This window comes from Vanessa cardui, chromosome 1 (genome assembly GCF_905220365.1).
Source record: "Vanessa cardui chromosome 1, ilVanCard2.1, whole genome shotgun sequence".
Lineage (NCBI taxonomy): Eukaryota > Metazoa > Arthropoda > Insecta > Lepidoptera > Nymphalidae > Vanessa > Vanessa cardui.
The window spans coordinates 15339733-15366680 of record NC_061123.1 but is presented as its reverse complement, the minus strand read 5'-3'; the positions used below and the strand labels follow the sequence as shown (position 1 = coordinate 15366680).

Genomic DNA, 26948 nt, shown 5'->3' with positions numbered 1-26948 from the left:
ATCTAAACCCAAGGTATATATTATAAAGGTCCAAAACGACGACGAATGATTAATGTATTAATATCACCTGATCACGATCTAATTATATGATTCAGTAAATGATAAATATTTTCGAATAACAATGTTACTTATTCCAATTAATAAAACAATAAGAATAACACAAATTTCATTTAAATAACTTAAATCTTTAGTAACAAGAAAATGATCAAGATTTGTTAATTTTGCTGAGAACAATTAAATGTTTTGAGGAATCTTTTTGTAATAAGTAACAAAGGCGAATTTATTGCGTAAATAGATATTTTGATAACAATTTTGCTTAACGTCCTTACAAACGGTTTTTAACATAATTAATATATAAACATATACCTTTTTTATATTAAGATATAAGAAATAAGACGATGCAGGTTTTTTTTTATGTAAATTATTTTCTACTAAGTAATATTAATTTGTATTTTCGAGTAATACCAAATATTAGATAGTTTACATATTAAACGCATATGTTCTTTTGGGCATTCCTAATCATAAAAAAAGACTATATTAAAAGACTATATTTTAATAGTATTTAAAGAGGATAACAATGTATAAGACCGGTTATATAATTATCAACTAACATAAATATAACATTGATAAGTCTGTTTTTAAACGAAATATTTTTATTAGAAAAACATAACAGCTTTATTATAATTCAGTAAGTAATCTGTATAATATTTATCTTTAAATACATATACAGTTAATGTGTAATGCACTTGCACCCGTGTCTTCGCTTGCCAATATTTCGTCAAGTGTTAGGCAAAGAAAAACCTACGTCCTTCCTATAGGTTTAAGCTTGCTTCATATCATCATATCCAATTTAGCTCAGCTCAGATAGCGTTAATTTTGCATATCATCATATTATTATCATTATTATTATTGCATCATGACATCCGTCCATTAAGAAAAAAACATACATTCTATTATAAATGATACATAACATTCAATTCAATACAAGCCGAGCTGTCCATACAAAGCTTCATTAAACACACGTCATAGAAGAAGACATATCCGGATTATCCAGCTCTTGCAACGATATACTTAACAGGTAAGAAACAAGAGCATCTCGTTGGCCTGTGACGGTGGACAATATTGGATATCGTGGAAGAAATCCCGTTCCATTAGTGTAACTATAATTCACTAATTCCAATCAAAGCAAGGAAAAACTTTTTCCACAAGGGAAAACTAGTCTGAATACATTATGCTAACGAGGTAATCCATATTAACGTAGATATACGTCTCTGAGGCGCTGAAATTGGAATACGCAAATAATGGGGTTTACCTAACTTCGTCGCCCCCACTTAACGAATAGGGTCAACATTGATCCTACGAAAGCTATTTGTTTTTTGCACGTGAAGCTGCGCTCTATAGACGGCATAACTGCATCACACACATATACACATTTCATAGTATAAAAAAAAGTCGCTTTCTCTGTGTCGTGTCCCTATGTATGCTTTGATTTTTAAAACTACGCAAAGGATTTTTAGACGATTTTTTTCAATAGATAGAGTGAATCGAGAGGAAGGTTTTTGTATATAATACATGGACAATATAGTAAGGAAACACTGATAATTTTAGAAGTTTGTAATGCGATGTCGTAAATAAACAAATTCTGTAGTATATTTAGAATCAGCATTGCACCCGTGCGAAGCCGGGGCGAGTTGCTAGTTTTTATTATAACACGTTTCAAAAGTTCCAATGGAATAATATGATCAAAATTTTTACAATATATAATATATTTTTTTCACATTATTTATGAATACACAGTACATATATAACCTACCTACTAGAACTATACAGATAAGCCGAGATATTCTTTATTTTTTTACGGTTCTAGTTCGTTCGAATGAACGAGTTTAATTACTGGTAAGATACTCTTAGACCTCAAGGTTGACAGCGCTTTAAAATCTAAAAAAAAACACAACATACACTGAAAACGTAGAGAAATTCTTGCATCACGAACTACCTATATTTTTGTTAGAAATCTATAATTTAATTTAAAAAATACTGTACCCATTATTAGATGGAGAGATGAGATAAATGTATAGTTAGTTGATGATGAATAAGTAGGTAACTAATATAATACTTACTACTAGTACAACCATATTAATCAGCTGTCGGCCAGTAAAGTAGTTCCCAGGAGTTTTGTCCAGGTTTTATCCATAGCACTACAAAATTTAGAGGTTATCTCCAAAAGTACTATCTCTGTGGAGTATCGGAATGGTTTCTGATCGGATAAGGAATAGGAATTATGTATACTATAATATCAACTATTTTTGGCTAGTCTTGAGAATGGTCAATGACGACTTCGTATTTGGAATGGGAAAAAGGTCATATCTATATGTATCTATATCTATCATCACTATAGACAGCAAAATATAATATTAGTACCCAGAATATTAGAACAAATTATGTGAATATTTGGTAGATTTCGATTTTGATACACCGTCCTTCTTACACTCAGCCAAGCCAAATCTATGAAACAAAAGGGGATACGAATTCTTTTATTATAAAATAAAATCAGTAAACAGAGTCACAGCTGATAACTTGTATAAGATAATCCGCATACAATGTAGGTTATATATTATGTGCAATTGTATTATGTGATGACTTATATCATTATCTATTACGAAATAATGACAAACAATCACGTTATCAGTAACTGAGCCGTGTCATTAATAGTGTCAGCTTTTCGTATTTCTCATAATTAATAAATATCGGAAAAGAATCCGCGCGACGTTTGCGACGGTGTCATTCTCAAATCTCGTTTCTAATTTCCGTTTCTTTGATTATATTTTTTAAACAAATACAAAATCTTATTATACAATTTGATCTCTAAATAAACAAATAATTTATTCAAAAATACACGTATAATTTGATAAAGTTATCACAGCAAACAATCTAGCGTGATTAGCATCCACAACTTCTTCGGTTGTTGGAGACTGCACCGTATCGGAACTTGCAGTATTGAGGGTACACCTACATACGGGATAATTGTTGCGTTATAACTTGTTGTAACATTGCGTTTTGCGTTCGTACTTTAAGATGACAATTCATCCTATGATCGTGAACCTCGCTGGACGTATGGTCCTATCTGCAATGGCTTTTACAACCATAATTTCTTTTGCATTGTTATTAATAGAACATTGCAAAAGCCATTTTTGGATGCATATTGCTATATTATCTGTAAATATATTCTATGAAATCGTCTATCATTACAAACCCGTGTACGATCAGACGTCGAAACATAACAACCCTAATATCATAACTTTGTCAGCCAATGTGACGTCACAATGGCTGACAAAGTTAAAGTATTTTGGTAGCTCTTTGCAGGTACTAGCAACGTGTTGCACGGATAGCATCGCTGACTTTAGCGGCACGACGCGATGTGTGCACACCCTTAGATTAGATGCTTCGAACCTTGCAACCGAAGCATCTGTAGGGGAATCTTTAAGGAATCTCTGAATAAGCAATGTTATCTCACGTTGCTGAGCTAATTCTCAACTAATGCAGCTTAGTTTCAACTTATCTTGACGTACTTTGTATTAATTAATTCAGTGGATCGATGACGTTCAACGACGGGTCAAGTGCTGGTATTGAACTCTCAGCGCGATAACATATGCAAAGGTGAAGAGGCCAGGTTGATTTTCCTGGTAATTTATCATATTATCTATCTACGATAATAAGTTCCTTTAAAATGGATAATGGATGAATTATCTTAACGTTTTTAAGGTTCGCCAAAGGGTTATACGTGGCCCTCTAAGACTCCACTGTCCGTCCGTCTGTCTGTCCATCACTAGGCTGTATGTCATGAATCGTGAGAGACAATTAAGAAATTTTCACTGAACACACTTTACTTGGTGGTAGAACTTTGTGCAAGCAGGTCTGGGTAAGTACCACCCACTCATCAGTTATTCTACCGCCAAATAACAGTACTCAGTATTGTTGTGTTACGGTTTGAAGGGTGAGTGAGCCATTGTAACTAAAGGCACAAGGGACATTAAATCTTAGTTTCTAAGGTTGGTGGCACATTGACGATGTAAGGAATAGTTAATATTTCTTACAGCATCATTGTCTATGGGTGATGGTGATCACTTATCATCAGGTGGCCCATATGTTTGTCCGCCAACCTATACAATGAATAAAAGCCGCTACTAAAACAAATACTAAAAAACAGAATAAAAATATATTTAAGGGGGCCCCTTTTTAACTGACTCGATTTTTTACCGTTATTATAGATGTGCACGAAACACGTGAAAATCGCACTTGGCCGGTTTTTTAATTAAAATTAATTTTAAAAGGCAAGCAGACTATTGAATGTACAACCTCACGGAATGTGCCAAAACTCGAGTAAACCTAGAGAGTGTCAAATTTTAATTATTAACTAATAGCTGATATTTGCTTACAACGTTAAAGGATCGCTATTCTCCCTATCTAAGATGTTATACGGTCTTTAATTATAATTAAACTGACTCTCTTACCTTCGTATTGAAATACAATATAGAGATCGTTTTAGCGATAATTAGAAAGCACTCAATAACTAAGCAGCAAGCTCACAAGGAGCTGGTAGAGCTTTGTGTGAGCACTTTACTAAGCACACAAACTCAAAAGGAATTTAACTTGATACTTGCTGTTCTTGTTATGCTTATATATCTTTAGAATTGTTATGTTACAATTTGTGAAATTGAGTGAGTGCTTAGTGTTAGGGATTTAATTCCTTAAACTGTCTTGCACGAATCCCTAGCACCACCACCACTTAAGATTCTCATATTGTGCCACCAAACACCAATATTTTAGTATCGTTGCGTTGAAGACTGTAAATACTATCTGTATAAATCAGTGTCACTAAAGCAAATTTTAGCTTCCATGGTTGGCGGTGCATTGGCGAATCAAGGATTGAGGAAGAGAGAGAGAGATAGACAAGGAATGCCATTAACTATGGATTGTGATTTCTTCTTACAAACAGGTTTAACATTTGACTGCTCGGCTCAAATACCAAATCAAAATTATTATAAAAAAAACAGCCAATCATACATTGTATTTGATTAATGTAATGCATAAGGATTACACTTTTTAAGTCGAAAATTCACGTGATGAATCTTGTACGCGTTTTTTTTTTAATTTTCCGAATACTATGTAAATATAGATTAAAAATTTGATAAAATTTGCTTTATTTACAAAAGTCTTCTTTACGGTTACGCTACAAATATCAAAAATGTTTTCATTCTACAAAAAAAGATATCCGTTTCATTATAATTTTGGAACTAAAAGGTCCCTTCAGGCAGTTTTTAATGAAGTAGGTATATTTACAGATGCTTCACAATATTACTCGTTTACAATAATATGATATATATTAACAAAAATATGAACCATTTTGAAAAAAGCAGTGAAAATCATTGTATAGAAACGAATAGGAAAGATATCAAAATCAAAATAAACTTTATGCAAGCTTTTACAAGCACTTTAGAATCGTCATTTTACAATTGAATATAGCTACCACCGGTTCGAAAAGTAGATTCTACCGAGAAGAACCGCAAGAATAACTAACAACACCTTGTTTCCGGCTTCGCGAAGTCAATACATCCTTCCTGGGGTATCCATGGGTATTTCTTTCTAATAAGATTCATCAGTTATATCAATCCTATTAATAAATTGAAATCACATATCAAAAAATGATAAAATGCTTATGACTTAGTATTTGTTGATTCCCAGACAAGATATATATAAATTTAATTGTACTTTATTGACATAAACTCTTATTAAATCGATGAAATAAGATAGTAGTTATGAGTTGTTATTCTAGCCGTTTCTTTTCCATAAAATCTATTTAAAAGTTACATTTAATTCAATACTGAAACATGATGATTCAAAATGTTTCTTATGTATAAGCCGACTTGAATAAATAATATTTTGATTTTATAATTAATCAGTTGTTTCAATATTATCAGTGTAGAGAGGCTTGTTGTTAAAGAACGATGACCCCATTTTGTGAGAGCAATTAAAGTATCGAGTCAAAGCGTTCTACTAAGCAGCTATTTAAGACACATGACTATTACGTGTTCGCTCATTAATAAGAAAAACTTAAGCCGGAGTTTCTTAAAGAAAATTAATTAAGAAAAAACCTGTAACTTAACTCAATGTGATACGCACGTTGATAGTTTCAAAAGGGGATTTAGTATTAATCATTGTTTACCTATTCTTTAAGGTGTTGGTCGTGATCAGTTGTTTGTATCCGGTCTGATAAATAATCATTGTGATTTTTGTGACAGCAAATTTATTTGTAATTGAATTTACTTGGTGGTAGAGTTTTTTACAAGCCCACCTGGGTAAGTATCACCCAATCATTAGATATTCTACCGCTAAACAACAGTACGCAATTGTTGTGTTCCGGTTTGAAGGGTGAGTGAGCCAGTGTAACCACAGGCACAAGGGACATAGCATCTTAGTTTTCAAGGTTGGTGGCGCATTGACGATTTAAGGAATAGTTAATATTTCTTCCAATGTTATTGTCTATGGGTGATAGTGACCACTTACCATCAGGTGGCCCATATGCATATACCATAAAAAAAGGAAATTTATGTCAAGAGCGGGTAGTCCCGAATAGGGCAGTGCCATAACGTGCTGACAGCTGACTCATTCAACTTGTCACCGTCACACGAGTCAGACACTTTCGTACCTATTAGTATTTTTAGGAGTCAACTACAAGCACAAGGCGCATAACATCTTAACCCTCAAGGTCGGTGGTGCCTTGGCGATGTAAGGAACGAGGGGAATCATACAGCATCAATACTTATCAGCTGTGATGACGACTAATCGTCGGGGAAAATTATGAGCAGAAGCATATACAAGCAAAGGTGCACTCTTATTCTCTTATTATTAAAATCCATAGGATACTGTGGTATTCTGACACAACGATGAATAACCATCGCAACAAAGACGACGCTTTGGTCTTGAACTACACCAACAAAAGAAGTAGATAAATTAGAAAAGCAGTTTCGATTAATCATTATCAAAACTTCTTTGATACCACATACATGAAACAATAGTTATTTTCGAAACGGAAACGAATAAGCCGTCTGTGTCGCTTTGAGCCATAAATCCATCCAAGATGCGTCATAAGACAACCGTAAGGGATTTGGAAAATCGTTTGAATGGGATTAGTGGGTCATGAATATTCGGTAGCCACCTGCGTTTATGGTATCATGCTAATCTACGCTCGAGAACCACTAAATCGACTCACACTATGATCTGTAAGAGAATATATTTACTTTTAAATATTAGTGTTTAGTTATGCAATACTATTATTATATTTAAAATACTTAAAATTTTATATAAACATACATAGATTATACATACTATATATGTTTAAATTTTTAAATGTTGGAGAAGAGTAACTACTGAGTAAGAGTAACTTTCTTGAGACTAACATTCCGACTGGGTGGTAGCTGCACTTAATGTACTTTAGTAAATGACGATTGAAAAGTGCTTGTAAAAAGCCTACTTGAATAAAGTATATTTCGACTTTGATTTTGACAATTCTTCTATGTATCGCCAAAGTCAATACAAGAAGTATAAACATGTTACTTTAAGTGAGAATATTGTATTCTTTTTGCCTAGAATTACAATTTATTACAGCAATTTTGGAACCTACCAGGACAGATCAGAAGTTCGAAGGTTTTACATATTAATACAAATTCATAACTGTCAAAAGTTAATATTTTGTTTATTCTATTTGAAATATGAATAAAACACCTGCGACCAGACACGTTTAAAGCTCAACTGAATTTATTGCGAAGTATTATCGAAAAAACATTTACTCCAGTTTATTTATTACGATCAATCGAAGAATGCAGTCGCTTTTGGAAACTTTTTAAAACTGGAAACAGAAGCGATCCCGGTGATTACAGGCCTATTTCAATACTCCCATCCTTAAGTAAAATTTTCGAAAAAAATATTTTAAATCAACTTCTCGTCCATTTCGGTACAAATGCTATTTTTCATGGTGAGCAATTCGGTTTTAGAAGAAGTCGCTCGACAACTGATGCGGGAATTGCGCTTCTCAAACATATTTACGATGCTTGGGAGAAATCACAGAACGCTATTGGAGTATTCTGTGATTTATCTAAAGCATTCGATTGTGTAGAACACGAAACGCTTCTTTACAAGCTCAAATATTACGGTGTTAAAGGTAAAGCTCTTGATCTCATCGCTTCATATTTAAGTCAAAGAATCCAGCAAGTTTTCATTAATGCAATAAAGTCTTCTGGATCTACGTTAAAAATGGGAGTTCCACAAGGTTCAATTTTGGGTCCCTTTCTATTCCTAGTTTATATAAATGATCTTCCTTTCTATGTTAAGAGTATTTGTGATATAGTGTTGTTTGCTGACGATACTTCGCTGATTTTTAAGGTAGACAGGAAAAAAAATGACTATGACGATGTGAACGGTGCATTATCACAGATACACAATTGGTTTACGGTAAATAATTTAGTTTTGAATGCTCAAAAAACAAAATGTGTAGTTTTTACCCTACCTAATGTTAGTAAGCAAAATTAAAATATATCTTTAAATGGTGACCGTCTTGAAGTAGCTGATACTACGGTGTTTTTAGGAATAGAATTGGATTCCAGACTTCAGTGGACTTCTCATTTATCATCCTTAATCTTAATGACTGACTCATCTTAATGACTCAGCTCCGCAACATACGCGGTTAGAAAAGTTAGACAACTAACTGATATTGATACCGCTCGTTTAGTTTATTTTGGTTATTTTCACAGTATTATGTCATATGGCATATTACTTTGGGGTAACGCTGCAGATATTGAATCTGTCTTTATTTTACAAAAGAGAGCAATTCGGTTTATTTATAATCTTGGAGCTAGAGACTCTCTTCGGGATGTTTTTAACAGAGTAGGAATACTTACTGTTGCGTCGCAATATATTTACAACAATATCATGTATATTCACAGTAACATTGATCACTTTGATAAAATCAGTGATAATCATTGTATATGCACTAGAAGTAAGGATAAACTTATAACGCCAAGTTTCCGACTCCGCAAAGTCAATAGATCCTTCTTGGGGCAAGGTATCCGTTTCTATAATAAAATTCCGCAGAAATTTTTAACTTTGCCGTTTAGTAAATTCAAATCGTTTGTTAAAAATACATTGGTAGAAAAAGCATACTATTCGATACAAGATTTTGTAGATGATAAAAAAGCGTGGAGTTAATACCTGTTGACTTCCAAGCAGGATACATTAATTGAAATAATTGTATTTAATTAACATGACGTTGTATTTTTTAAATGTTAAAAAAGAGTAACTACTGAGTTTCTTGCCGGTTCTTCTCGGTAGAATCTACTTTCCGAACCGGTGGTAGCTTCACTTAATTGTAAAATGACGATTCAAAAGTGCTTATAAAAGCCTACTTGAATAAAGTTTATTTTGATTTGATTGATTTTGATTTTGATTGACTGAATTGATATTCAAGACTGAATTTTATTTAAATAACATACTAATGCTACCAAACTAGTATTGCATATTTTAAACAAATCAAAATATGCTTTATTCAAGACATTTGCAAATACTTTTAAATAGTTTTTTTATGGATGGAGAGGTTTTCGCTTCATAGGTTGAATCATTAAAAAGACTTCGTTAATTTCTAATAGTAAAGGTACGAATGTCAAATGGGCCGCCTGATGGTAAGTCAATAACGCATTTTAGCTGTAAGAAATATATAACCTTACTAAGATATTTGGAGTGTGAAAGAGCCAATACTAAGTATTAAATAAGTATTGCTGTTTGACGGTATAATATCTGAAGAGTGGGTGTTACCTGATTGATGGCACCAGACGGGCTTACACAAAGACTTACCACAAGGTATCAATAATTCAGTCATTGCACTACACCCTTTTTTAACGCATATTATAAGTAGTTACATACATCCGATTAGGCAAGGCCCAGTCTTTCCAAAATTACATTAATAATAGATTTCTAAATAATTATTTTTTTTATGGGTTTTAAATGGGCTTCGAATCTGAAGATCTTCGCTCAAAATATATGACGAATTTAATGAATATTTAAGTTTGTTCTTTAATATCATATCGAGTTATATCTCCAATAGCTAGAGTAGAGTTATAAACATCAAACCTTTTCCTCAAAGGGAGAGGAGGCCTTAGCCCAGCAGTGGGAAATTTACTAGCTGTTGTTGTTGTCCTGGATGTGATGATTTGAAGCTCTACCACAAAGTGACAAGCAGACAGACAAGTGACAGAGGTTATGTGGAATCCTTACTATCATATCATTTATATTAAACTTTAAAGACAATAATCATAAACAACCGTATTACCTACTTATTGTCAAAAAATTTTCTTTAAAAAATCAGTTTATCTTATCTTATGGTCCCTTTAATTTTAACCGAGTCTATGTTTAAATACCGATAATCATTGATAATAACAAACTATTTTAAAGATACTTGTTACGTTACAAGTAATATAAACCGTTGTAACACTATGTTATTGTGTTGTTTTTTTTTTAAAGTAATAATACGTGTTCAATGTGTTGGTACTCTCGTCATTTTTATGTACCTGTATAGCAACTAAATATTTACAAATAAATAAATATACATTGCTATAACATCCAAGTATCAAAACATATTGTACCGCCTAGATTTAATTTATTTTTTATTTCTATGAACTACTTGATTGAATGATTAGTAAAATAGTCATCAAAAGACAATTCGGGCGAAAATTAGTGGGATTTGTATTATAAATGCTAAGAGCATAGTATTTTCAATATAATGAAGAGATCGTTATTCGCATTTTCTATTTTTCAATTTCAATTTCAATAGTTTATTCAATAAAAATTGTTGACACAATATCGATGATCCATTACAGTAAAGGTACATTGCTTAGTGATACTTTATACAGTAAATTTTAATATACAAGTAATATATTCATATACATTTACACAAACAGTTGGGTATAGTTTTGGTATTAACAAAAGTGTAATTAATCTTGGTCGTTGACGTTGACATTGTAAGGAATCCAACACGTAATTTGGCTCCATAGATTTGAGAACAGAATAGATCTATAGAAACATTTAGAATGTATCAATCATTTGTCATGGATTAGTTTACTTAGTAGAATTACTATTTAATATTCCAAGAGGAAAGCTTGATTTAATTTTATTTTAATTAAAATGCGTCGATCGATAATAATAATTAGGCGTTGATACTGTAATTCTAGCCCAATCAAATCAATATAACGGGTTAAATACAAATCTATAAAAGGTAACCAAAACGTAGTGAGTTACTAGTTATGACTAGTATTTTTCATATGGCCCTACTATTCCATATCAAAGAAACAATTAATGTTTTTACAAGCAGAAAAGAAAGACACAACTTAAACGTGGCATCGGTAAAACTCGTAAATCCATCGTAAATAAATAGTAAATACATCAGAATTAAGTACGCTATCCCAAATTATCAAGATATATTCTTATGCGAATATGATCTTTACACAAACGTAATAACTCGTAATATCATATGACGTAATATATTCGTCAATTTGACACGACGATATACATGCACTTGCTTTCTCGGGTTGAACTGACGCGAGAATCTATGTATAGCGACGAATAGCGTCGAATGGCGCGATAGTGAGTTGTTTCTATAGGTTGTGTGAATCGGCAGTAATCGGTTTTATTGAATTTGCCGATGCTACATCTAAGTTGTGTCGTACTATAACTATTTGTTTGCGTGTCTGTACATGTGTGTGTGTGTGTGAGAGTTAATAATCAAATCAAGTCCCTTTAATCAATCTGGAATCACTACACTTACTTATTGATTGTCATATTAAAGTAACTGCTAGTTAAAAGAAAATACCAGAACGGAGAAGAACTGGCGAAACAAACTCATTAGATAAAACCTCATTTAATATCTTCAATACGTCAACAAATTTGCGAACTAAGATGTCCCTCATCTCTCACAAACAAGATTACTAAATATTGTTGCTTGACGAGTATATGTGATGAGACTTACACAAAATAAAGCAAACCTGTTTCGGGAATACTCGTACAAGTATAACAATAGTGTAAGTATAACCGGAAAATATTTATTTTGAACACTTTTGGCTCGTTAATATCGAGTGAAGAAATGATTCGTTTTGCTCACGGATGGTTGAATTGTAATTCAAAATCATCTTTAAGACGCTAACGTTAGTTTTACAGATGTCAAACAAAAGATTATGATGAAGACTAAGCCTTAAACTTAGTTCTCTTTCTATCTTGATATTTATTTTGTAACTGTTTTATTTAACACAATATAAGCCTGTAAATTTAACACTGCTGGACTAAGGCCTTCCTTTGAGGAGAAGGTTTGGAGAATAAACCGACATATTTTATATATTTCTTCAATGGATATTTTTATTTCTAGTACCTATTATATATTAGTTATAAATAAATAAATTACGATTTACACATAACACGTGTCTTATTATTTTAACTATACTTCAAGAATACAAACGCAATATTATTTTCACATTTATTATTTTTTTCATACATATAGGTACTCAATGATGTTTTAGTAAACAGATTTGTTATTAACGTGCAAAAAGTGAAGACTAGAAAACATCCTAATTGGGACGTTTGCCTTTAGTCGTTTTACGTAGTAATACGTTATAATACATCATAATTACGTAGTAATACGTTTTGCGCAATTAAAATATCTAGTTATCTCTTTTACTTATTGTTTTTATCAAGCTATCCTTTTTACTTTTAACGAAATGTAAAAATAAACTAAAATAAACGGTCCCCGGCGCGGCACACTTTTTTCTTTTGTTTAGTATGGATATAACATATCTGTTTATTAGAATACTATTGAGGAAATTGTTTTATAATACATACAGTAAACGTATATATGTACGTACAGGTCTTATGTTTAGCTCTACATGTCACGAGTTCACCTGCGCATGCGCAACAAGCGATCGGCGCCAACACCTCTGTGTCTGCCGAGTGTGCACCGGCAGGCTTTCATTCATCTTACATTGCGCAAGAGTGACCATGGACGCGTTGTAAGAAATACATATGTTATCCATAATCCATATCCAATTTACGATTTTTTAATCACCTCTCAAAGTCGGTGCCATCATTGCTAATATAGGTACATAATACATACATACAAAAACTAAATATATTTATTGTATAGATGACACCATTAGACAAACCATCGATATCGATACAAATTAAATGATTTCAATATAGATTTCAATATTTATTTACTTTGTTGGCACCGACTTCAAAAGGTGATTAAAATATCGTAAATTGGATATGGATGTAACTGATTATTTTTTTCTTTTTAGTTCCTTTTTGACGGCGGTTTTTTTTATTTATAAAAAATTATTTAATGCTTTTCAGTGTTGTTTTGTTATTTATAATTACAATTGGTAGTGTTTGTCATTCACTTTATTATACTCAGTACATTTCGGCTTTCGACATATCTGTTTATTAGAATGTCATTGCATATAATAAATAGCACTAAATAAATAAAATAAATAGTATTTCAAGGTTTTAATTGAATATACTTAAAAAGATTAAATAATCTTCAACTTTTGAAATATATCGATTTATTTCTATTAACAACCCTTACTCGACTTTCGAATTCGTCGACTGAAACTTGCGAAGTTAATTAAATTTTTCTCGGGGGAACTTCCCGAGTGGTTAAATGATTGCTATTGCAGTTTGTTTGAAATTCACGTTTTCAACAATCGTTTACTTCGACTTGCGAACTGAAATACTCGAAAGTCCATTTCAAATTGTTCTCGCTGCAAACAACTATTAAGTTAATAAAAAGTGTACTATTTACAAGTGATGATATTCACAATATTTTCTTTAATAGTTGTAAATCTATGTCTGCTTGGCATCACCACATACATACAGCCGTCCATAATGATGTGTGAACATCTGTTAAGGAGCTGAGATGGTCCAGGGGTTAGAACGCGTGCATCTTAGCCGATGATTGCGAGTTCAAAGGCAAGCACCACTGAATATTCATGTGCTTAATTTATATTCATAATTCATCTCATGCTCGGCGGTGGAGGAAAACATCGTGAGGAAACCTTCATGTTTATAATTTCATGTTCCAAACCTTCTCCTCACAGGGAGAGGAGACCTTAGCCCAGTAGTGGGAAATTTACAGGCTATTGTTGTTGTTATGAACATCACAAGAATTGAATGCATTTTTCGAGCAGTATTATTTAACAAACAATTCACGTTTATTAATAACTTTAAGATCAGTAATAAAATGCATTGAAGACTGAAAAATGTGTGAAAAATATAAAATGATTCAAATTTATTAAATACATGTTAGTTTAGTTATGTATGTCTTTCGATAGTACCGTCTTTGCTATGAGACTACACAGGGCGCGAATGCAAAAACCATCTCTTAACGCTCAAGAGTATTACTGTTAATTATCAACTTTTAGGAACAAAATGCAATTAAAATATTCAATGCGTTTATTTGTTTCAAGGCAACGTCATCATTATCCGTCTATCAACGTCACTGATCAGGGAAAATCCTCTTAACAAAATAAATTTTACGTCTGATTGTTGTCCTTTAATGGTTTTCCTATTCCACTTACATAACGAACAGACTCAGTTCGGTCGAAGTTGCATCGGTATAGATTCAGGAACGTAACGTAATAGTTATAACTTAGAATTGGTCTCAAGCGCGCGAGTGACTTACTTACATATAGTACGACACAACTTAGATTTAGCATCGGAAAATGCAATGAAACCTGCCGATTCACACAACCAATAGAAATAGCTTCCTATCGTGCTATTCGACGCTATTTGGCGCTATAGATTCTTGCGTCAGTTCAATCGATGTGTCAAATTGACGAATATATTAGGTCATATAATATTACAAGTTATTACGTTTGTGTAAGTATCACATTCATGTAAGGAATAAATATTGATAATTTGATATAGCGTACATAATTCGGATTTGATAAAACCGATTTTTACGAATTTTGCCGATGCTACATCTAAGTTGTGTCGTACTACCTATACTTGGTCAGAATTTTACTTTGTAACATATTCTCGTGCCCTAGGGCTTATGAATGGACTAAGTCGGTCCTGTATATAAATATTTGTATTTATTATATCAAATCAAATCAAATCAAATCAAATCAATTCAAATCAATTTTATTCAAGTAAACTTCACAATGAAGCGTTTTTGAATCGTCAATAATCAAATACTACCACCGTTTCGGAAAGCAGCTTCTAGCGAGAAGAAACGGCAAGAAACTCGCATAGTAGCTCTTTTCAAATAAACACATTTACAATGCTGTTATTGACAGTAATTAGCGTCCTATGATGGAACCCGAGCCTAACTCCAGGCGTTTCTTTCTAAAAAGTACTCTTTTAATGAATAGTATGATTTATTTATTAATTTAGTCTTAATAATATTTTTAAATTTTGAAAATGGTAAATTGATTATATTTTCCGGTATCTTATTATATATGCGTATACCATTGCCCAAAAACGTTCTATTTACCGTATGCAAACGGAAACTGGGGGTTACAAGTTTATTCTTATTTCTTGTATTAATAGTATGTACATCAGCATTGATAGAATAATTTTTAATATTCTTTTGTATAAAGATTATATTATCATAAATATATTGTGAAACAGCCGTTAATACACCTATTTCTTTAAATTTTTCGCGTAATGATGTCCTGGAGCTAATATTGTAAATAGATCGGATAGCTCTTTTCTGTAGAATAAAAACAACTTCAATCTCTGCTGCATTACCCCATAACAACATTCCATATGACATAATACTGTGAAAATTACTAAAATAAACTAGTCTAGCAGTACTTATGTCCGTAAGTTTTCTAATTATTTTTATTGCATAAATGGCACTACTTAGTTTACTTGCCAGGGCATACAAATGGGTGCCCCACTGCAGTTTGGAGTCAAGGGTTATCCCTAAAAAGACCGTCGACTCAACAAACTCAAGCCTTTCATTTTTCAAAGTTATTGCAGAAGGATTTGATTTGACATTTGGCAAGGAAAACAAAACACATTTAGTCTTTTTAGCATTTAGTACTAAATTATTTATGTCAAACCAACCAAGAACCCGCGACAGAGCACTGCTTACAACGTCATAGTTGTTTATTTTCCTATCAAGTTTAAAAATGAGGGATTTATCATCTGCAAACAGTACAATATCGCAAGTATTTTTTACGAAATAAGGTAAATCATTTATATATATTAAGAACAAGAGAGGTCCCAAAATTGAACCCTGTGGTACACCCATTTGCGCCACAGCGCCATTTGATTTTGCACCATTAACCACAACCTTCAAAACTCTTTCACTAAGGTAGGAGGAAATTAATTTCAATGCAGGGCCCCTGATACCATAATATTTAAGCTTTTCTAGGAGAATATCATGCCTAACGCAATCGAAAGCTTTTGATAAATCACAAAAAACTCCAATAGCGTTTTGTGACTTTTCCCATGCATCATAAATGTGCTTAACAAATGCTACACCCGCATCAGCAGTCGAGCGACCCTTAGTAAAACCAAACTGTTGAGAATGCAATAGCTTATTCGAGTTAAAGTATAATAGCAATTGATTAAGCATGACTTTCTCAAAAATTTTACTTAATACTGGCAAAATAGAGATCGGTCTGTAATTGTTTGGATCATTTTTATCACCGGACTTAAATAATGGGATTACTTTACTTAATTTCAACATGTCAGGAAAAATACCAGATTGTACACATTTATTAAAGATGATAGCTAAATAAGGAGCCAAGTCAACAATTACATTGTTAATAATTGTGACTGATAAATCCCATAGATCACTGGTTTTTTTCAGATTTAATGTTTTAAATATTTTTAATATTTCGTACGGAGTTATATTCTCAAAAGAAAATTCTAACTCATTCTGGGGAACATAACATTTGAGTAGGTCTAAAGCGTCATTAGGAGACGCATTAAGTCCTTTAGTAATATTCAGAGGAATATTAGAGAAATATTCTTCGAATTCATTGGCCACATCTAGATCTTTGCCTACAATTTTGCCTTTTATACTAAGAGATAACTGCCCTGCATCAAACTTCAACCTACCTGTTTCCGAATTTATAATATCCCAAGTAGTTTTCATTTTATTATTAGATTTTAAGATTTTATTTTTAATATGCAACGAACGAGCTGTTTGACAAACTTGTTTAAATAACTTGGAATATTTTTTAACAAAATTGATAAATTTACAATCACGATTATATTTCTTAAGTTCATATAGCTCATACAATTTATTTCGACTTATATAGATACCGGTAGTGGCCCAGTCTGAGAACAGCATTTCATTGTTTTGATAAAAGGTTTTTAACTGAAATATTTTATTGAATTCGTTATTAATTACTTGTAAAAGAGAATTATATAAAGAGTTGGGATCATTTGAGCTAAGATTCAATTTTGGAAGGCTACAGTGTAAAGCATTATTGAAGTTGATTAAACCTTTTACAGTAATTGGCCTACAAGTGATTTTTCGTTTCTTATATGACGAGGATATTTACATGACTGCCTCTTTATTTGATCATGTCAGCAATGTTCTCTCTCTACTCAGATTGTTCGGTAGACATTATTTCTCAGCAATAAGACCGCTATTTGTACAGCTGTTTCAAAATTGCGTAATGTGTTACATTTTGGATTTAGTTACAGTTAAATATTTTATTGCGTGTGACAATTTTTTCCTGTTGAAAAAAGTCATATTTTTATACCAAGAAATATCGTTTAGAAACGAGGAAAAATAAAAAAATTATATGATACAATTCATCCTCATTTACACCAATTCCTATTTCCCAATGAAAATCGATTACTTCCATAATATTACTTTAGAGATAAATAAAAGATACAAATCTTTATAAATTAGATACAGCTTGTTCTATTCATTATTCACAACGAAAACCAATAATCGCTAAATCTTTTCTCAGACATGGTGTAATAAGGTTACTCAGAAACAAAATACAGTTTCAAGTAAATTCTATATGCACTATCGAATCGGCATTTTTAGGGTTTTATACTTAAAGGGTAAACATAATATGGTCCCGTATTATTAAGAGTCCGCAGTCTGTCCTTCCTTCCTATAAACCGTGATAGTTAGACAATTGAATTTTCTACAATATTTTATATTGATATAGGTTTTTCTATGATTAAAGAAAAGATGGATGGATTGTGTGAAAGACGATATGGTTAGAAAGAATGTTACTTGTGAGATGACGTCTGACAGAGAAGTATCGAAGGAGAAGACATGTTGCGCCGACCCCGAATAATATTGGGATAAGGGCAGGAGGATGATGAGGATGATGATGAAATATTTCTGTTGCCACTATAACAACTCATACTAAAACAGGAAAGGAAAATAAATATGGCTACAATACAATAGACATGATTTTTAAATTGAAATAGGTATTGGTACGGAACCCTACGCACGCCAGTTCAATTCGTACTTTTTAATAATTTTAACATTTATTACAACAACAGCCCGTAAATTCCCACTGGTGGGCTAAAGGCTTCCTCTCCCTTTGAGGAGAAGGTTTGGAACATATTCCACCACGCTTTTCCAATGCGGGTTGGTGGAATACATATGTGGCAGAATTTCTATGAAATTTGTCATATGCAGGTTTCCTCACGATGTTTTCCTTCACCGCTGAGCACGAGATGAATTATAAAGACAAATTAAGCACATGAATCAGCGGTGCTTGCCTGGGTTTGAACCCGCAATCATCGGTTAAGATGCACGGGTTCTAACCACTGGGCCATCTCGACTCTAACATTTATTAAATAATAAATTAGAATTAAATAATAAATGTTTAATAATAATAATAATAATAAACATTTATTATTTAATTCTTAAATGTAAACTACACCGGTTCGGATTTTAGATCTCTTAGTACATGTTCTTACGAGATTAGCTTTTAATGACCTTAGTATGTGTGGGACTAATTATGGAAATGAATATTCAACCAGTCCACTTAGTTGATTGAGCAAAAATTTTGCATACACTCTGAGATAATATTAAGAGGCTGAACATAGAGGCTGTGGTGTTTATTAAAAGTGTGTTTGTTTACTTTGTGAAATATTTATTATGATTATAATAAATAGTTCTCTGTTGCTATTTGCCTTTTTTGGTAAATACCCTTATTTTACTAATAAGTATAAATAAGTCTAATTCAATCATATGTATTTTTATGGATGAACCTAATGACATAAGAAAAATAACTGAAATTACTTTGGTATTTTTACAAGTAGAATTCTAGATCAATTCATCTTTAAAAAAACATTATTTGAGACGCGTTACAATCGTAAAGTACTTTTATATAATCTCAAAGATATAAAAGCGTTATTTACCTCAATGCAATTTTCCTTAAGTGGGTAACAATCGAACATTATGTCTCAGACCTTGGAGTCAGGAATTGATAATTTAAAAATAATGTAGGTGTACTAAAATACACGTATCGTTATAATCATATTGTTATCGTATCAGGTGGAAGTAGCCAGAAGAGGAGGTGACAGTTGTATGCTGCTTTTATCGCAGTAATGTATGTATTCTTTTTTTTTATGGTACAACCGTCAACCTATAAGGACCATATGGGCCATATGGGCCACCTGATGGTAAGTGGTCACCATTACCCATAGACAATGACGCTGTAAGAAATATTAGCTATTCCTTAAATCGACCTATGGATCCACCAACCTTGGGAACTAAGATATTATGTCCCTTGTGCCTGTAGTTGCACTGGCTCACTCACCCTTCAAACCGGAACACAACAATACTGAGTACTGTTGTTTGGCGGTAGAATAACTGATGAGTGGGTGGTACCTACCCAGACGGGCTTGCACAAAGCCCCACCACCAAGAAATTCCTTCTAAACAAGAGGTACATACTCGTAGACCTCTTCACCTGGATGCCTTGACTCTACTTGATAGTCTCAAGTAAAATTCTAAAATTAATATATGATACCATATATACTGTAATTTCAGTTTATCCATACTAATATCATAAATAGACTTAAAGTAACTCTGCCTGCTGGTCTGTCTGTCTCGTTTTCACACCAAAACTACTGGATCAATTTAAGTGAAATTTGTTACACACATAGTTTAGAGCCTGAGAAAGGACATAGACATTTTGGAAACTTAGAGGTAATACCTATTTGTATACCAATCATCAACGTAATATATTAAGTTAATTTGTAAATATATATTCATATTCTACGCAAGCAAACAGCTAGTAGTACATAAAGCTAGTAATACATATGTAGTAGCCTTTGATCATCATGTTATAATACGTTTTGTTCCGATATATGATCATAAGCTATTCTGATAGTATGAATGTATCGAAGGAAATGAACGGTCATGATATATGACGCGATCATACGTTTCTCGTTGAGTTTCCGGTGCTCGAAAACGTTATCAGTGTTTGATACGCCACCTGTATCTGACTTACTTAAAAAAGTTTTTAGTCGTTCGAGTATTTTATTTCGCTCCTACGCTTCCGTAAAGCGTCAAAAATAATGAGTTTGAAGTTACTGTCTTGCCGAAATACTGAATTCTTCTTTTTGAAATCTATTTTCAGCTTCTTATTATTAAGGCACGATGTCAGGAGTTATGAGCAGTATAGTACACTTTTAATAATTATAATTGGTAACAAACCTCTACAAAAGTCAACTAGTCTTGAGACTTGTGACATGTACCTTTCATGACAAATCATAATAAAAATCTTCTTGCCACGATAACTGACGTCTTGATGAAACGACACACATTATACGCAATTATAAAATATAATACGTGGGTATGACAGATTTACATCCGACCTAGCATCACGCTGTTCATCCTTTAGCGTCGAGTACACAAATTTGTACTTGACTGCTTTGGTTAAGGTTCATTTCTACATATGTATGTTTAAACCACAGTACAACCAATGACACCAGCAATGACATATCAAAAGCACTTCTTACATTGGCAATGCGCAACAAACTGACAGGTCTACGATGAATCCATTAGGGCAATAATTAGACTATTTGAACCAAAACTAGGTAAAGGTAATAACAACTATTGATGATGTATAATTGCCGTATTGCTATTAAGTAGTTTTTCAAAGACGTCACCATACCCATATCCCAATTTTATTTGGGGTCGGCGCAACATGTCTTCTCCTTCGATACTTCTCTGTCAGACATCATCTCAAAAGTAACATTCTTTCTTACCATATCGTCTTCCACTCAATCTATCCATCCTTTCCTTGGTCGTCCTCTATCCCTATATCTATCCACATCCAAATTTTTTAAAGACGTATAACTCATAATTCTTCAGTTCGCTTGATTCTTCTTTTTTTTCGTTGTATATACTTTATACTACGACATATGTGTACCTTTACTTATAAGGCTGATTTTACATTTGAAATTTCGATTGACCGACATTACCGTTATTAAAATACATATTTATTGCCTCTATGTAAATTTAACTTGTATTGTAGATATAATAATGTCCTGTAGAACGATTTCGTTCTTAGCGGCAACGTTCAACGAATTCTAGTCCGCTAAACTATTACAACTTATTTTACAAGCACCGGAAGAGATAACTGCGAGTATAACTAGCACGAAAGAAGAACAAGTATAGTCCATTCAATTGAAAAGGAATAAACTATCTGATAACTAACAGCCTATCTAAATAGTACACATTTACGTATTTCATGGGATATACTAACAGCCCAACTATATAGTACACTACTAAAAGTTAATGATTAATATATCTTTATTCATAATGCAACACTATTAAACTTAATTACTTATCCACTTTATTTTTACTTCCGATATTCCGATCTCAGTTTCGTCGACATTTAAAACGTCATTTTCTCGCAAATCCATTGAGAATATCATAGATTAATCAAGCTCACGACCAATGATATCGCGTCAATGCTGCCAAAAAAACATCATTTGAATGTTTGCTTTTTAGCTTTTTCTTCTTATGATTGGAATAGAGTATACACAACGCCCTACCATCGCTACTTATACTGGATCGAAGATCCTTCGTACTCAGTGTAATTATTTTAAATCAGTTTTGAAATTTTATTCATTTATTTTCTTCCTCATCAAACTTCTCATTGCACTTGAAAACATTAAGTTATTTTGATGTTAATATTCCTAAATTTCAAAAAGAGCTTATCTACACATACAATAAAATTGGATTATCTGTTTGTAACATTAAAATAGCACTTTTTACTCAATGCAATATGTATGCAATTACACACGATACATATATAAAAATAAAATTTTTTGCAACTTTTGTCTGTCTGTTTGTTCCGGCTAATCTGGGACGGCTGGATCGATTTTGACGGCACTTTCACAGGCAGATAACTGATATAATAAGGAGTAACTTAGGCTACAATAATATATTTATTTTGTTGAATTCAAACGCGTACACGGCCGCGGGGCAAGCTTGTAATTAATAAGATATCTTTAAAAAAATTATCTTAATGAATACGTATAATTTCCAGCAATTATGTTTTGTTTCTAGTTGACTCTTGTAACGGAACAAGAATAGTACTCGTTTCCGATAACAGCAGGTATTTGTTTCGCATCCAATGTCACCGGCGGATCTCTCACGGTCCATTTCATTCGTTTGCATAGAATTTATATGATAATAAAAAAAATATAATTTAAACGAACGAAAAAAAATATGTCTTTTTATAGATTTTTTTTCTGTCCTTAACGAGAAGGTCACTTCGAGTTACGTTACGATATATGTCTGTTTACGTTTTTTAATTAACGTCACTACGAAATGGGTATATTTTTAATAGTGCAAATTTATTTTCCGTTTGAAATTGAACTCTAATAATAAAACTATAAGAGCTATTTTATGACAAAATTTGCTGTAATATTTTGATGAAGATTATTAAGATATTACGGAATCATCAAATTTTAGCTACTGTTTTCCTTCTATTGTTAAAACAATGATTTATATCAACAATGTAACAAATCTTGTATCCGGTGGCAGGGACTTTTGCAAGCCCCTCTGAGTAGGCACCGTCATCATATATTCTAATAAACAATTCCAACAAACAGCAATATTTAGAACCTACTAGATCGGTTTTTAGGGGTTTTTTTTCATGTGCTAGGCAAAAAAGGTCTATGTCCTGCCTTGGAATTCAAATTTGCTTCAAATTTCATCAAATTCGGTTCAGCGGTTTGGTAGTGAAAGAGCGACACACAGACAGAAAGAGTTATTTTTTAAATTTGCAATATTAGTACAGATTGTTGTGTCCCAGTTTAATTATAGAGCCACCCTTTGGGTGTATATCCGCAGATACAAGGGATGTCTTAGCTCCCAACTTTGGTGGCGCAATAGTGAAAGAATAATTCTTACAGCGACAATATATACGGGAAGTAATGAGCACCTACTATCAAGTTACTCATTTGCCCACCTACCTATAAAATAAAAACAATATAAAGTTAAATGTGTGCAAACTAATAATTACCGATACAACCAGAAAGATTTGTAACAATGTATTACACTTTATCAAAATAAATAAACATATTACAGTTACTTAATCAACGTTTGTATTTAAACATAATTAACGTTTTACTTTGTAATGTAAAATACCTATATATATACTGAATACGTTACTAAGACGTTAAAACAAAATAGACATAACACATAAGAAATTATGCGTTATGTCTGTGTTATCATTGACGACCTCCGTGGTCGAGTGGTGTGTACACCGGTTTTCACGGGCCACTCCGAGGTCCCGGGTTCGATTCCCGGCCGAGTCGATGTAGATTATCATTAATTTTCTATGTTTACTTGAGTCTGAGTGTTTGTGGTGCCGTCGTTACTTCTGATTCATAACACAAGTGCTTCAGCTACTTACTTTGAGATCAGAGTAATGTATGTGATGTTGTCTCATATTATTTATTTATTATTATCAAACTTAAAACACACAGTTGAGGAAGGCACCTATTTGAGGAGATCACAGCGCTACTCTTATTTGGATTGGTGGTGGATGTCGGACACGGATATAAACAGATTTTCATCCTTTACATGTGAATAACGGCGAGATAAAGTATAAGGACGTGTTAATTCAATAGAGCTTTCTCGGAACTAAGCCCACAATCATCGGTTAAGATCGCTTCCCTAACTAGCTTTTATCTGAACAAATCAGATACAAAGTCTTACCCGCACGAACTAAGAGAGGTTGTTAATTAAGAGAATGAATAAGACACAACATCAAAATAAAAATGTTTTTTTTTAAAGGATCATAAAACAAGAACAAAAAGAAAATAAAAATGAATTTGTCAAAAATATAAATAAATTTGATAATTCAAGCAACTTACAGTTTTGTCTAGAAGATAGCTCGCTGGGAAAATCAACGGGATATAAGTGATCATGTAAACCATCGAGGTCCAGTAGACCGTGATACTCGTTACCCCGTAGTACTTCACCACAGCGTCCTGAATTATGCTGTATTGCAACCATTGCATCGAATTAGTGGCCGAGTACAGAACGAATATGAACAAAACCAGCCATCTAATAGGAAAAACGTTATATTCCACCGTCGGCTTCTTGGTCGGCGAATCTAGAACACCCCCCTTTTCTGCCACACCGTCCATCACGCTCCCGCATACTTCAAGATTCTTTGAATCCGTCATCTTTGTAAATATTTCTATATTATTGTCGCTTGGAAGAATAAATTTCTACTATGGCACATAAATTTACTAAATCTACAAAAATACGTTATTATTTTTAAATATAACTTTATTCTATATACGCTATGCGTTGTTAGTTTAATAAATATTATTGTCAATTTTCCGCGCGTGTTTTCAATGCGCGGGGCTTGGTATGTAGGCGTGAGAGACGCGCGGCGGCCCGCAGTCGACTGTTTTCAATTTTCCTCAATCACGGCCCGAAGAGCTCCTTCGCACCCTCCGTGAATGATACTCTGATAAGCGATGAGACTAGACCAGTTGGTTTAATGCTATTAGTCATCGAGTTATTTACTTTGCTATTATACAAAAATATATCATTTGATTTACAAATAATAATAAATATCTGGTAACTACTTTTAATATTAACCTAACGAATCCTTTGTAAAAAAAACTTATTTCAATTTTCAAATTAAAATGCAGATTTTGCGTAGTTTTATAAACATTCAGCTTTATCAACTCGTGGCAATTATCAGACGAACCTTATAAATTTTCTTAAGAAACATATTCAAGAGCGAAAATTACCGTTAACTACTAATCCGCACAAACACATATGCACATGTGTATAGACAACTTTACATGCATACATAGGTAACTATGTTCAGGTAAAGTTACGCGGAGCCTATTGTTGAATTTTGCACACAGTGATTGAATTTGAAACACGTGACGTCACATCCGATACACTCCCCCGGTCCATCGAACAATTACAAAACAATGTTGGAACAAAATTTACATCGGCCATTTATCAAATAAAAATTCATTTTTCATATTCACGCTACGTACAAAAGTGAGATGTTATTTATTTAGAAGAATAGAGAAGAAAAATGTACGAGGCACATATGTATGTGTGCGTATCTGTACAATTGACTATATTAAGATATAAGTATGTGAAGCCCTAAAATTCGTCTTTTGTGTATTTTTTAACATTCTAGACTTTAGAGAAAAGGCAAAGTTCGTTTCTATATATATGTCATTTTGTATGTATATACGATTAAGAAAATTGTTAAGGAGCCTTTCCACCTTAATTATTGATTTTTTTTCGAAGTATCCTTGATCAATTCGAAGTAACCCTAACAATGGGTTGCGATTGGCTGATTGATTGTGCATATTGTGCAGAAATTAAACATGAAAATTCTGTGATGCTTGCACAACATAGATTCTAGCGACAATTCCATCGCTACTTTTCAAAACAAGACTTTCAGCGTTTCAATATATACTTTGTACAATTTTCAACAAGCCCTGTTTTACTTAAACTGACACTTACGTACCTATCACACTCCAAGTGATATGTTTGCAAGTGGTTCAAGTTCATGTAACTTGACAAATGCCTTGAAGTAGCTTGATAGTAAGTACCAAGGCGCTTCAAGAGGCTTAAACATGTGGATATAAAAATACAAACAAATTGAATTACTTTTATAAACGTTGATCACGTTTAGGTGAAAAGGAAAAAATAATGGAATGCACTGGAATTAGTACTGTTTAAAAAAAAATAAAAATATTAATGTTATTCAATGAAATTAATCTACGAGGTATGTGCTAATTTCAAAGATTTCAAAAACCTTTCCACGGGTGCAATGATGATATAACGTCACAGAGGAAACTTCTAAAATGATCAGTGTTTTTTTACTAAATTGTCCAGAGAAAGTGACTTTGTTTTATAGGTGATATATTGATGGTACTATGTGGTGATGGTGAAATAAATTCCAATTGAACCGAGCACTGTCTATATGCTATAGTTTATAGAGAAACTATTACTTTATTTAAATACATACTACAAAATGGGTACAATAAGCAGTTTACATTTTAATGAATAACATCAATCATGTTAAAATGTAAGGCTTATTAATGAAATAATAACAAATATGAAACAAAGCCATTTTTAATATTTATTTATATTTTATAAAAAAAACTTTAAATAGTATACATTGTCTAATAATGTTGTCTTAAATTTTCGCGATTATTACACAAACATTATTACAAAACGTCGGGATGTCCAAAATAATTAATATACGCGATTAATATCCGTAATAACTAGTTTTATTTAAATACATTGTCTAATTTTTTACTATAACAAATTCAATATATTATAAACATAGGTAAAAAATAAATAAATAAATAAAAAAATTATACTATGCATTAAAAAATTAAGTG

General features: G+C 32.5%; 1 protein-coding gene across 3 annotated transcripts in view; it reads right to left on the bottom strand.

Annotated features, from left to right (window-relative positions):
• Positions 1-26948, bottom strand: part of LOC124531057 (uncharacterized MFS-type transporter C09D4.1) — a 72046-nt gene that overhangs the window by 24628 nt on the left and 20470 nt on the right. Inside the window, exon 1 of one of the 3 annotated variants that reach the window (XM_047105522.1) lies at positions 24429-24986. The exons of the other annotated variants lie outside the window; for them this stretch is intronic. Coding sequence (XP_046961478.1) covers positions 24429-24743 — 315 coding nt within the window. The 5' untranslated portion in view covers positions 24744-24986. Of the gene's footprint in view, positions 1-24428; positions 24987-26948 lie in introns of those variants that run through there. 3 annotated transcript variants of the gene reach the window in all.